Source organism: Anolis sagrei, chromosome 3 (assembly GCF_037176765.1).
Source record: "Anolis sagrei isolate rAnoSag1 chromosome 3, rAnoSag1.mat, whole genome shotgun sequence".
Lineage (NCBI taxonomy): Eukaryota > Metazoa > Chordata > Lepidosauria > Squamata > Dactyloidae > Anolis > Anolis sagrei.
In genome coordinates, this window is record NC_090023.1 from 226,940,309 (window position 1) to 226,954,270 (window position 13,962).

General features: G+C 39.7%; 1 protein-coding gene across 5 annotated transcripts in view; it reads left to right on the plus strand.

Annotated features, from left to right (window-relative positions):
- Positions 1 to 13,962, plus strand: part of HDLBP (high density lipoprotein binding protein) — a 74,799-nt gene that overhangs the window by 56,443 nt on the left and 4,394 nt on the right. For all 5 annotated transcript variants that reach the window (XM_060767955.2, XM_060767957.2, XM_060767952.2 and 2 more), the window contains exons 15-26: positions 1,520 to 1,606; positions 1,917 to 2,048; positions 4,582 to 4,800; positions 6,888 to 7,109; positions 7,223 to 7,441; positions 8,617 to 8,755; positions 9,337 to 9,497; positions 10,088 to 10,192; positions 10,651 to 10,785; positions 12,471 to 12,614; positions 12,806 to 12,991; positions 13,822 to 13,938. In XM_060767955.2, coding sequence (XP_060623938.1) covers positions 1,520 to 1,606; positions 1,917 to 2,048; positions 4,582 to 4,800; positions 6,888 to 7,109; positions 7,223 to 7,441; positions 8,617 to 8,755; positions 9,337 to 9,497; positions 10,088 to 10,192; positions 10,651 to 10,785; positions 12,471 to 12,614; positions 12,806 to 12,991; positions 13,822 to 13,938 — 1,866 coding nt within the window. The remainder of the gene's footprint in view (positions 1 to 1,519; positions 1,607 to 1,916; positions 2,049 to 4,581; positions 4,801 to 6,887; positions 7,110 to 7,222; positions 7,442 to 8,616; positions 8,756 to 9,336; positions 9,498 to 10,087; positions 10,193 to 10,650; positions 10,786 to 12,470; positions 12,615 to 12,805; positions 12,992 to 13,821; positions 13,939 to 13,962) is intronic.

Below are 13,962 nucleotides of genomic sequence, written 5' to 3' on the forward strand. Positions count from 1 at the left end.
CCACCCTTTTGAAGCCATCTAGTGGTGGCAAACAATTTCATGGTGAGCTGGCATGCAATATGCGGAGAGATCAGGGCTTTCCAAAATTTACCAACTTATGTTTTTGTCATTCTGTGGTCTGCTGAGATACCAACATATATTTTGTACTGCATTATTTGTTTGCTTTTTCACCCAATTATTTTGCTCTTTTCTTGCTTCATTGGCATATTGCGTACATGAATTGTGCCTTGTATGAAGATCTTTTTCTCCTATCATGTTTGCCACTGGTAAAATAGTACAGAGGGGCAAAGCTGTCACTTTTCTTCATGTTGTGAGCCATGTAATACCTCCCCTAATTGTTACCTGTTTCCTTTTTTAAAATATTTTTTATTCAGAAAAGCATATACTGTACATAATAGTTACACAAGCTTAACAGAAAATGCCAACAAGTTTTTTAAGGTTATGTGTTTTAAAAGCTACACATCTACATTTATATTAAAAATATAAACTTTAAACACAAAAATAAAACACATGAATAAACACACTTGCACAAAACACAAAACTAACAGAAAAAGAACAAACAAACCACTAATCTATGAACCTCTCTTTATCTGATGGTTATATCTCTTATTATATAACCACACTTCCACTTTTAATTACATTTTCTAATTCATCAATCTTACAATTAACATATGCCCCCACCATTATTATAACAAAGTAATAAAACAAATCCCAGTCTTTATTAAAGCTGGACAAATATTTTTCCTTATTAGCCCCAATCAGATTGACCACTAATTTTCAAATGTCCATCGGAATTTCTTGTAATCCTTAATTTCCATATTTTCTGCGTTTTTGATCCCCTTTTTTGTCAGTCATGGTTCTGTATCTCATTCTCAGTTGGTGTAGAATCACATCACGAATCAGCGATGATATGTAATTTTTCATCATGTCTCTGTGCAGGTTTTTCTGTTTGGCCATATAGGAATCCAGTTTATAGAGATCAACTTCCTAGCTGGAACTTTTATATGAAACTTTCAAAAAAAATTATCCAGGGTTTCAGATATTTTCACCTAAATGATTTCTTCCTGTTGTTCTCCCATGAAATTCTCTCTCGCCTTAAAATCAGATGCTAGTAGTTCTAAGCACTCCTCTTGCTTGTGCATCCAGGTTTTTCTTCTTTTTCTTTTTGCCATTACTGCCTGATTCTGAGCCTTGAATTCAGGTTTTACTGCTTTCTGGTTCATCTGACCTGCTTCCTAAACTAGAAAAAAGTTCCAAATGTACAGCTGGAGTGATGGGAGTAGTGGAAGTCTAGCTTCCATCACTAACCACCAACATGGCTAATGGTCGTGGACTGTGCAAATTGTAATCTCTTAACATTCCATTGGCTACGCTTCTCCACTGATTATATGGAGGTTTTGAGAGGAAAGGAGGGAGATAAGTGGGTAAAATGCAGATGAAATCATGTGATATGATTTCAGGAGAAATGACTGATAGATCTTTGCATTCACTATTTACTTTGTTGTTTATCTCCTGTAAGGTTGAAAACAGCTATTCTATTTCTGTTCCCATCTTCAAACAATTCCACAAGAACATCATTGGCAAAGGAGGTGCAAATATAAAAAAGGTGAGACTTGCTTGGTGGTTCTTATTTAGGGCTGTTTCACACTTCATAGTTCACTGATTCCACTTTAACTACCATGATTCCAGAGAGAGGTGTTTACGGGAGCTCTAGGCCCTCACCAAACTACAAAGCCCAGGATTTCACAGGAAGAAGCCATGAAAATGAAGTGGAGTCATAGTACTGTAACTGTGAAATATGACAAGTTCTTTTTTTTTCATTGCTCCTAAACATTTCTGTGGTCGTCAGTTCTAAACTGACCCTCATTCTTGCAGCCAAGAGCTGCCATTTTCAACATTATTCATTTTTACTGTAGATCCGTGAAGAATGCAACACAAAGATTGATCTTCCTGCAGAGAACAGTAATTCAGAGATGATAGTAATCACCGGGAAAAGAGCCAACTGTGAAGCTGCTCGCAACCGTATTCTCACCATCCAAAAAGAATTGGTAAGTGTCATAGCTTTTCTGAGTGCACTGATGTAGTGGCTCTCAAATCTTCCACATTCCAGATGTTTGGGACTTCATCTTCTCAGAATTCCTTACCACTGGCCTAGCTATGTTAAGCTTCTGAGAACTCACAATCAAAACATCTGGAGAAACATGAGAATAACTGTTTATAATGTCTCCATTAGAGCTCAGTATGATTCGATTCACCCCAAATCACATGGGTTCCCTAAAGCAGCCTTGCCCTCCTTCCAGATGTCTGGTGCTGGTGCCCATCAGCCAGGGGTTGCAACCCCAAAGCAATGTTTGTTAATATAGAAGGTGGCTGCTTTCATTCCCAGGATACCCAGTGAATTACCACCCAGTATTTAAACCACAAATGTATAAATACTAACACACATCTTAGAAATGCCTCTCAGTACACAGTAAAAACAACAGCACTTGCTTGGTAATAGCGACAGGGAGCTCTGGCGTGGGCTGGTCCATGAGGTCACGAAGAGTCGGAGACGACTGAACGAATGAACAACAAAGCTATATCATCCAATAATCATACTCTACTTTCAGAAGAAGGGCCCCCTGGAGGCGCAGGGGGTTAAACAGATGAGCTGCTGAACTTGCTGACCGAAAGGTTGGCGGTTTGAATTTGAGGAGCAGGCTGAGCTCCCGTTGTTAGTCCCAGCTTCTGCCAACCTAGCAGTTCAAAAAATGCAAATGTTAGTAGATCAATAAGTACTGCTTCTGCAAGAAGGTAATGGTGCTCCATGCAGTCATGCTGGCTACATGACCTTGGAAGTGTCTAAGGACAGCGTCGGCTCTTCGGCTTAGAAATGGAGATGAGCACCAACCCCCAGAGTTGGACACCAGTAGACTTAATGTCAGGGGAAGCCTTTACCTTTACACTCAGAAGGTGCTCAGCTTGTACTTGGATAGCCTTTCTCTTGAAAGGAGTTGCCTAGTTAGAATTTGACCATAAACCATGTATTTACTTACATAATAAATTTAGGGTGAGAGCTTATTGGCTTTGTTTGTCTTTTATTGATTTAGAGATGCATTTTATGTCCTTGAATCACTGTTATGTTTTATAGTATGTGGAAGTTTTCTCTCAAAACATTTGTTTTGTTTCATACAGCATGTGGTATCGTTTTTTAAAAAACTACATATTCTCTACTGTGGCAACACTTGCTATCTGATTGTAAAATGATTAGGTTTGTTTACTAAATCAATGAAGTTAAATACACAGAATGAACACTGAACTGGAAGTCTTTTCCTCATGCTGATAATGGCAAGCACTTTTTCAAGATGAGTCATAGTCTGCCTTTCCCTCCTGTTTTATAGAAAATCTTTTTAGGAGATAAAAGCTGCTCAAGCACAAGGAATTGCCTTGCCATGTTTGCCTGTTATATGATTGGTGGTGTAGAAAATAGGCACATAGACTGAGCAACCAACCAAATTTGTGACAGAGCCTTCTCCTCTGTGCCCCCCCCCCCCCCCCCGGACTCTGTAACTCATTGCCCGGTGAGATTAGGAAGGCCTCCACCTTAGAAATTTTCAAGAGGGATCTCAAAACCTGGCTTTTCTGATGCGCTTTTGGAGAGTAGCCATATTATCATACACAGTTGCTCCCCCTCAACGGTTTTTGTCCCCAGAGTATATTTCCCCACCTGTATGAAGGCCTATATTTATGACCCCGTTCCTTATGAGTTTCTCCCCCACAAACAATCTGCTCCATCCCTATCTCACCCTGATTTTAGTATTTTTAGTATCTTAGTTATCTTGCACATGCGGCCTGCTCATTGTTATGTTATGTTATTTTATTTTACTGTATATGATTTTGCTTTATCGTTTTTGTACTCATATATTGTATGTATTTTACTGTGTTGTTATTGTGTTTTGGTTTTACTTTATTGTAATGTGTTGTTGGGCTTGGCCTCATGTAAGCCGCCCCGAATCCCCATTGAGGAGATGGTGGTGGGGTATTAAATAAAGATGATGATGATTATTATTACTATTATTAATGTTGAGGTATGAGCAACCAGATGGGTTACAGTGATATAACTGAATTATAATTCTTAACCTCTTTCCTCCCCTATTTTCTAGTCCTTCCACATAAATATCAGAAAAGAAGAAACAAGCATACCACTGTGTGATTTATAGTGAATTGGAGACTGCCATTAAACATTTAAAAGGACATGAAGGGGCAGAATTTTGCAACATGCTACATTGTATTCCTATTAAACTTGTCACAAGATTGAAACTCTGAATAATGTAACAAGGTCCATCCATTTGAATTTTGCCTTGAAGCATGTTGGAGTTAAGCTTCTGTGTGGTTAATATAGTTTGATGCAAACAGCAACTGTCATCGGTTGACATACATCTGGCTGCTTCTTGGCGTATTTCCCAGATCCCCCTCAATCTCCATCACTGAGCTTTTAATAAAACCAAATAGGGAGCTTTTTGTACCTTCCTGCTATTTTTCTACATGAGGGAAATGGTGAAGAAAGCTTTTACATTTCTATTCCTCATGCCCCTTTCCTAGGCTAACATTGCAGAAATGGAGGTCTCAATTCCTTCCAAATTGCACAATTCACTCATTGGTGCCAAAGGTCGGTTTATCCGCTCCATCATGGAGGAATGTGGAGGAGTTCACATTCACTTCCCCACAGAAGGCTCAGGGAGCGATACTGTCACCATCAGGGGTCCTGCCCAGGATGTTGAAAAGGCAAAGAGGCAGCTTCTACAACTTGCGGAAGAAAAGGTGAGAACCAGGGATATGAGCAGCATTTTTGTTTTTGGGCGGCGGGGGGGGGGGGGGGGAGAGAGAGTTGGAAGCCTGTTGAGTTTCTGGTCAGAGCATGATTTTATATTGGAGTGTAAACAAAAGGGACTTCCCGTTCAGCACAGAAAATGTTACCAGTTTGCATTAATCACAGTAAAATCTGACATTTATTTATTTAAGTTCAGAACTTAAGGGTAATGTGTGTAGTGTGTTTTTCTTCTTTATAAGTGATCAAAGCTGTGAACCTCCTTCCGTAGGAGGACAAGGTACTTGTCTTTCAGAAAGCTATTGGGTTGCCCTGGTTGTCTTCCCCCAATGCTATTTAAATAGCTCTTACTGCTGTGGATACTGATTAACTATTACCAGGGTGTGTTTTCATATGGAGTCGTCTAATCAAAGGTTGAGTTATAACACTTTATTACAATGTATTTGTCCTCTCATTCTGTCCACCTCTAAGACTTTCAAGGCAGCAGGCCAATCTCAATGAACATGTTTCAAAGATTATTGCATTCAGCAAAAACACTTAAACAAAAGATGCCTAACAAAATCACGGAAGTATCAGGACCAATAATGGAGCACATAAATCAGCCATGTGTTTTCTGCTATTGCACAAAGTTGGTTATGTACACATGAATGATGACTGTATCGGAAGTCAGTGCTGAAAGTCCACTGAGCAGCAGTTACTCTGTCCTCTCCTGTTTATTTTGTGTGTGTTTTTCAGCAGGATATTTTGGGTTACTCTGAGACAGAAGTTACTGAGCTAGATGATGGCGAAGAAGGGTTAATTTGGCCTGAGTAAAGCCATCCAGTCACAGCCGTTGGAATGCTGGAGGAAGCTGTGGGGGAAAATATAAAACCAGAGGCTTGTCTGTTAAACGGACAGATGGGGCCAGTTAGGGATAGAAAAATACTGGATAAGATCACAATAGAGACTTTGGTTTTATGAAAACTGAAAATGTAGAAAGAATGCCAGAGAGAAGTGTTTATTGTGTCACAAGTAAAATGTTAGATTCTGTTGTGTATATACGGAGCCAGCATAATGCTATTTTTTCATTACACAGTAAATCTTTATTGTTTTTATTTTCTGCCTTTCTGTCTGGATAGGTTTTCATTTACGAATTAATGAGTTGAATCAGTAGTATCTAACCAATGTGACTCTAACAATAAACATCTCCATTTTTCCAGCATATTGGTCACCTTGGGGCTCATTATTAGATCCAGTGAGGGATATTAAGAGTAAAAGGGCAAGGAATCCAGGGATTGGAATTGTGGGATCAACTTAGAGAGGGGATCCATCCTATTGGTCTTATCCACAAGTTTCATCTTCTTAAAGGAGTTAAAACAAACAAACCAGAGTAACATAGTACTTCTGCGAAGGTATTACAGAAGTGTGCGTTCTTTTAGTTTCTTCAGAATTCTTCCATCAGATTAGATCTTCATTATTTCCTCCCCAAATACCACTGGAGAGCTTGGCCATATGAATACAGTCTAGTTATTTTCCCATTTAATCTGGCTTTGTTGCTTAGCATTTGAATGTGAAGCCTTCTATTAAATTAAATGAGCACATGCTGGTGCTGCATCTACCATATCATTGTATATTCTGATGGCATCAGCACTTCTCAGTCCTCGGTAGAGATCTTGCCTGAACCTGCCATTCCAATGCAGTTTAATTCCGAATTCCAGGCTCAAACCCACAATAAAATAGGACTACAAACACTGAGCTGTGCTTTTTCCCTGGCTTGGTATGTTGGCTTATTTACTTTTTGGTTAATTGCCAACTCAGCATTGTTGAAAGACTTTGAGAAAGTCATTATAAAGCAATCTGCTATAGCAAAATACTCTCTGGCATCTTTGGGTGAATATTGGATTTGGGTGGAGGTCTCCAGGCAACAGGACTGTTGTTTTAATAATGATATGCTGACTATACTTGAGGCTAGAAAAGGAGCTATTTGGACTTTGTTCCTGCTATCCTGGCTTTCCTTGCAGTTTTATAGACATAAAGAATTGCCTTGTACTGATTGAGACAGATTTTACTGTATTTATTTTTACTTATTCATTTGACATAGCAAACAAAGAGTTATACTGTGGACTTGCGTGCCAAGCCAGAGTACCATAAGTTCCTGATTGGGAAAGGTGGTGGCAACATTCGCAAAGTCCGTGATAATACTGGTGCCCGGATTATCTTCCCCACCTCCGAGGACAAAGATCAAGAACTGATTACTATCATGGGAACAGAGGAGGCTGTCAAGGATGCTCAGAAGGAACTGGAGGTGCTCATTAAGAACCTGGTGAGGAGGAGGCCCTTTATGACACCAAAATTACTTTTTGCTGCTGACATTTGACTGATGAATATCATTGTACTGTAAAAATCCATCCAGTGGTTTTTCTTGTGTGCTCACAGGACAATGTCATAGAAGATTCCATGACTGTGGACCCCAAGCATCACCGACACTTTGTCATCCGGAAAGGGCAAGTGCTACGATCCATTGCTGATGAATATGGAGGTGTGATGGTCAGCTTTCCACGTCCTGGCACACAAAGTGACAAGGTCACCCTTAAAGGGGCAAAGGACTGTGTTGAAGCAGCAAAGAAACGCATCCTTGAGATTATTGATGACTTAGTAAGTTTCCTTCTTAAATGGTTTATCCTCTCCATGGTGATTGTGCCTATCAGCATGCTAGGTAAATGAACAATCATAAAAAGATTGATGTGCCAAATTATAAAAGGATCAAAAACCAGACAAACAATCCCTTCGGGTGTGTTTCAGGCTTCATGTAGGAATTCTTAATTTCTAATGACAGCCAAAGTAGAAGAGATTTGCTAGAACAGTCTGGCTCTAAAGTGCATGAGCCTGTCCTGTTTGGGTTAGTCGAGGTAAATCCGCTGTGTCTTTCCTAGATCAGCAACAATTTTCTTCCATTACATGAAGATTACAGCCTAGACAGCCTAAAAAATATTGTGAGGAAACTGTGGCTTGTCTTTTATGCCTTCCAGTCTTTAATTAAGAGAAGGAAAAGGAGCATGTTTTCAGTCTAACTTTTCTTTATATATGGGTGAGAATCATGCAGCCCTCCAAATGTTGTTGAATAGCAAGTCCCAGTATCCCTAGCCAGATAATCAGTGGTGAGATCTGAAGGAAATTGCCATCTAATAACACCTGAACAGTGTCACAATTCCTGTCTCTTGCTGTCCCTTCCTTCGTCTTACCCAGATCTTGAGAGCATTGGTCAGTGAGGACTCTTTGTTTTTTGTTTTTTTAAAGAAGCATGTTATCTTTTCCGTATAGCAAGAGCCTAGGATTATTCTGGTGGTTTCTGATGCTCCCCAGCCTACTTGGTGACTACTTCCTGAAGCCATTCTGTTTTCATAATTCCACATCTTGGAAATGAAGTAGTTGCACCACAATGAAAATGGAGTTCACTTTTCATTTGTCCTTATTGGATATGCCTTGTAGACGGCCAATTCTCTCACATCAGAAGCAACTTGCAGTTTCTCAAGTAGATCCTGACGTGACAAAAAAAATTTGGATATGCCAAAGATACTTGGCCTTTGTTCTCCTTTAAAAGTATGCCCAAAACATGAAAGGTTTTATTGTATCAGATTGGACATTCTCATACAGACTAAACTGCTCTGGTTTTTATATGAAAGCATATGTAGAGTGACTGACCAAGAGATCTTTGCACCCACAGATGAGAATCCCCAAAGTTGCAAAATGGCTTTAGTATACATGTTACTAGAGGGATAATTTGTTTTGACAATCGCACACAATAAGTCTTCCCTTCCTCTTATTTGTAGGAAGCCCAGGTGACAATAGAATGCACCATTCTGCAGAAGTACCATCGCTCTATAATGGGGCCCAAAGGTTCCAGGATTCAACAGATCACTCGTGACCATGGTGTTCAGATCAAATTCCCAGATCGGGAGGAAACCACAGGTATGAGCTTTTCTAGTCTGTCCATGTGAACTGATTTCCTGAGGGGAAAATCACAAAGTTATGCAATATTTGTTGCGATGCCTTTTAAAGTTGCAAACCATTACTTTTTAAGAAGAAAAGTCTCTTCGGTGACATTTCTTCCCACCATTTTTAGCAATATGATATCCTGTTTGTTTTTGTTCAGTCTAAGGTGAGCTAGATATGGCTATTATGTGACCTTAGAATTGTACATTTAAAGTTGGGTAATCAACCACCCAGTCCATAGGGAAAAATGAAGAGGTGGCAAATCCGTATTGTTTCCATACTTCTTTAAATATTGCTCTCCAAACACATATTGAAAGCTGATTATTTAATGGACAACCTGTTTTAGTTTTTGGATAAAACATAGATTGTTGCTGCTAAAATCTTCTTGGGGAATAGCAATGGCTTGCATTCGAGAAATAGCCTTACACCCATCTGCTGGAGACTGGAATTTTAAATTGTGAACAGTCTGTGCTTTTGTGTGCTGTTCACGTACCGCAAGTTACATAATAGCTGAGAGCCTCAACCGAGCCAGTTGTAAACTTATTTCATTTTTGTAGCCACAGCTCCCCCCACAGAGCTGGTAGTCCAGGAGAACGGCAAGGAAAACAGTGAAGGGAAAGAATTCAAAGAAGGTGATCCTGGCTCCCCAAAGAAATGTGACACTATCATCATCTCTGGTCGTCGAGAGAAATGTGAGGCAGCAAAAGAGGCCCTTCATGTAAGTGAGATTGATGCAGAGGGACCAGCCATATTACGGAAAATGTGATTTGCATTGTTCTATAGCAGTGGTTTCCAATCTTTTTTTGACCAGGGACCACTCTCCAGCATTAGTACCAAAAGGGTTACGAATCAGTTTTTTGTCAACTTTAGATTTGGTTTGGTTATTTAGCTGATTCAGAAAATAGCATTGGATAGACCACATCAGCTCTAGTTTCAGATACAGAACATATGCCATCCAGTAGTCGCCATCTGCTTGCCCACAGAAAACCATATTTAATAACCCAGAGCTGATGTGGTAGTAGTAATCTTTTGTGAGTAGTCAGCCTCTCTCCTCCCGTCATTCCAGTTGCCTTGGCACTATAAGAAGGTTTCGCAAGACCAGTCGCTCTCATTGCTGTATGGTTTTGTGGTAGTAATGGTGAGGCCGCAAACCATATTTTCATTCTTGCGGACCACTGGTGGTCCACGGACCACAGGTTGGGAACCAGTGCTTTATAGGCACTTCAGAGTAAGTGAAACTGCAACTTGATGTTTACTGGCTGATTACTGTGGTTGTAAGTTCTGGGCTTTATCTCACTTCCATTGCAGGCTCTGGTTCCAGTTACTATTGAAGTGGAAGTTCCTTTTGACCTTCATCGTTTCATCATTGGTCAAAAGGGTGTTGGCATCCGGAAAATGATGGATGAGTTTGAGGTGAGCGGGCTATTGATGATCTGTTTTTCTTTAGATTTTGGAGAACTCATTGATTGTTCTTTTTCATTTTACTTGCAGGAAGAATTAGAATTGCCAGTAAATATCTGTCATAGGAATTAGCTGAGAGCCAAAGAAGGATTTCTACTCTTAGCAACTATCCAAAGTCTTGGAAAACTGTTGAAAGAGTGCAAAAACTATTTTCCTGCCATGTCAATCAAGAACATCCTTCATATATTTCATTTTCTATCACATTTCATGTTATGGTAGAGTAGGCAATCTAAATGTAGCTGCGATATTTCAAGATGTTCGTTTTGTTTTCTTAAACACTTGGGAGGGTGGGGATACACCAATTCTGGAGACAGTGAGTGCTGAAGTAATGGAGGCAGTGAGTGCGGTGGTTGACTTTAAACTCCAGTAGATTCGCTAGTTTTAAGGTTGCTTGCTTGGATTTTTTTTAGGTCAACATCCAAGTCCCTGCTCCAGAGCTACAATCGGACATCATCTCTATAAGTGGCCTTGCTAACAATCTTGACCGTGCCAAGGCCAGACTTCTAGAGAGAGTGAAAGAGCTGCAAGCTGAACAAGAGGATCGAGTATGTATTGTGCTGGTATTTCCATGAGTTTTGACATCCTTCCCCAGTTCCAATGTTTTATGAGAAGAACAACACACTTAAAGGATAATATAGAGCTTTCATTAAGAAAGCTTCCAAATGAAAAGGATCTTGGCAGAAGATTTAAGCAGGCAATGCAGGCAGTGCTTAAGGTTGTGATGATGGAGAATGCATTGGGGATTTTGAACAGGTCAAGAATTTGTGCCATATAAACCGTATTTTAGTCCTATCTCTGTTGGCAGAACATGAAATTATGTCCTAGATCAAAATCTCACTTGCTGTGTAAGAGTGCATGAAGTCAGCTTCACTCTGTGATAGAAATAAGATGTTTAAGATGTATTTATACAGTACTAGACTTGGGGCCAGATTACTGTTAATGAAAAGATTTGTAGTTTTTGGAGGGCCACTTTCGTTTAATTTTTGAAAACAGAAAAGGGAAGGGAGAGACAAAAAGACCATTGAAATGGATTTTTGAGAGACATATTTTCGGAAAGAGTTATGTTCACAAAATACCTGAGGCAGGGGGATTTGTATCGTCTTTTTCTCTCTCAGCAAAAGAAGCCTCCTCTATTTTTTCTTGAAAAGTTACTTCCTCCTCCAGAGAGGGCCCTGGGAACTCATTTTCCCAGTGACACTTGCATAGGCTGGCCATAGGGAGCACGATGGGAGTTGAAGTTTTTTTCTCTGTGTGTCTCTCAGCCAATAAAAAGTCTGGTGGTGTCCATGCTTTGATTGGCAACTACAACTCCCAAATGTATGGTTAAAACTTAAAATAATTCTTAAAAATCAGTGGACTTGTGAATTGTTTTGAAACTTGGCAGGCCTGCAGTTGTAAATGGGCTCTACAACTGAGGTAGGTTTCATGCAGATAGGCCTTAAAATGGCTGAGGATAGAGCCTTTAAAATTTCCCATTGTAGCCAATGGGCTGAATCTCTGCCAAATGAAACGGAAAACACCCCCTCCTTTCAGGTAACTTTCTGGTAAACAAAATGAGGGGTCAGATGGAAATAGACCCGAAAACGGTATGTTTTTTGCTTTAAAAGGCACATGCTTAGTTTATACTGCCTTTTAAAGCAAAGTATCATCAAGATGAAAATCCCAGCTGCTATATAAGACTGCATTAAGTCAGCTTCACTCAGTGATAGAAATGGGATGTTTAAGATGTGTTTATACTGCTTTTTAAGGCAAAGCTTCATCAAAATCATTTACAGGATAATCTTAAGCGATGACATAGGAAATGTAGTTAGTTGTGGGAAAAGTAACATGTTTTCAAATTAACTAATAATTAAAAACACCTGTTAATTACAGACTGAAGATTATCATTTGCTCATTTGAAACTGAAAATCCAATTTTTTAATGTTTAAAGTTTTAAAATGGCCAACAAGGGAATAATGCACCCCACATATAATAAAGCATTCCATAAGGATGGGGCTACTACAAAAAGGACCCTTTGTTTTGTGCCCACCAATTTAATAGATTTTACAGTGGCACATCACCAGCGCTTCATGGTTCAGTTCAGGGCCTGTCAGGTTCATTCAAGCCCTTCAGAGAGGAATTATCTGAAAATTCACAACTTAGATAACTACATTTGTTATTTGCTATTCTAATTCTAAGTACAGATAGCAGTTGTATAGATTATTAAACATAAACCTCTTGGTTGTTCTAGGCTTTGCGTAACTTCAAGTTGACTGTTACTGTGGATCCCAGATATCACCCCAAAATAATTGGCAGGAAAGGGAATGTAATCACTCAAATTCGTACCGAGCACGATGTGACCATACAGTTTCCCGACAAGGATGATGAATCTCAGGTGAGTAAGTCTTGGAGGGTGGTTTCTTGTGGACTGCTATCTATTGTTTCACTTGGAGCAGCATACAAATAAATCATGCCATCAGTTGCTTCCATTGCTGCCATTTCTGTCAATTTACCATTACTTATCAAAGAACCACGTATTCTGACTTTTTAGAAATTTGGCCCTAATTAATCGGACTTCCTCCTCAGGCCCAGGATCAGATTACCATCACGGGGTATGAGAAGAATACTGAATCTGCCCGAGATGCCATCATGAAGATTGTTGGTGAACTGGAGCAGATGGTCTCTGAAGACATCACTCTGGACCATCGTGTTCATGCTCGCATTATTGGAGCACGTGGGAAAGCCATCCGCAAGATCATGGATGAATTTAAGGTATGTGAAATTAGTCTGTAGTCTGAATACAGGCAATTATGAACAAGATGGGTTCTGTAAGTTTGTTTTGAAGCTGAATTTGGATGTAAGTCAGTACAGGTATTTTTTTTAACTGTAACTCCAGCCAAGAGTATGTATTTTTAAGCTTTAGATAGTATAAGGAAAGGTTAACACCCCTGTGGTGTTTATTTTGTTGTCTGTGTCCCTGTTCAGAAGATTTTGCCTCACTTTCTGTCCTAGTAATAATTGGATTTTGAAAAAAAATGGCTTGTTGCGAAAACAAGTATTGGTGATAAAGCTCCAATGGAGACACCTTTCCCTCATGATAGCTCTTTCAGGAGTGAAATTCCCTTCCTGAGGTAGATTTCTCTTACTTCCTGTTGTCTCACCCCCGTTCTTAACTATGAGTTGTTGTTTGTATGTTGGATGTTTCTAACTCAGGGACTGCCTGTAATTGAAAGTGAGTACACTCATTTTTATGTCAGCAGGGATGTATTATTTTGCTGCATTTAAATGAAAGCATGGAAGAAACCCTAGCTCTAGAATGGCAAAACAAAAAATACTGGGGTATACTTGAACTGTAAGGATCAACCCATACTGTCCTTTTCTCCTTGCTTTCAGTTCCTGATGATTGTGCTTAACTATTCTGAATGGACCAGTGTTTCTGCTCAATTCTTACGCAGTAAATAGGATGCTAGTAATAGCTGACTTAGGCACCCACAAGTGTGAACAGGCCTTCCTCCATACAGATAGCAAACCAAATTACACCAGTTCAGGTTATTCTTTTCATAATCCCAGCTCTGAAATTTCCCCGAAATCTCTCTTCCCAGGTGGATATCCGTTTCCCGCAGAGTGGAGCTGCTGATCCAAACTGTGTGACTGTGACTGGGCTCCCTGAGAACGTGGAGGAAGCCATTGACCATATCTTGAATCTGGAGGAAGAATATGTGAGTATCATATTTAGCTAATGT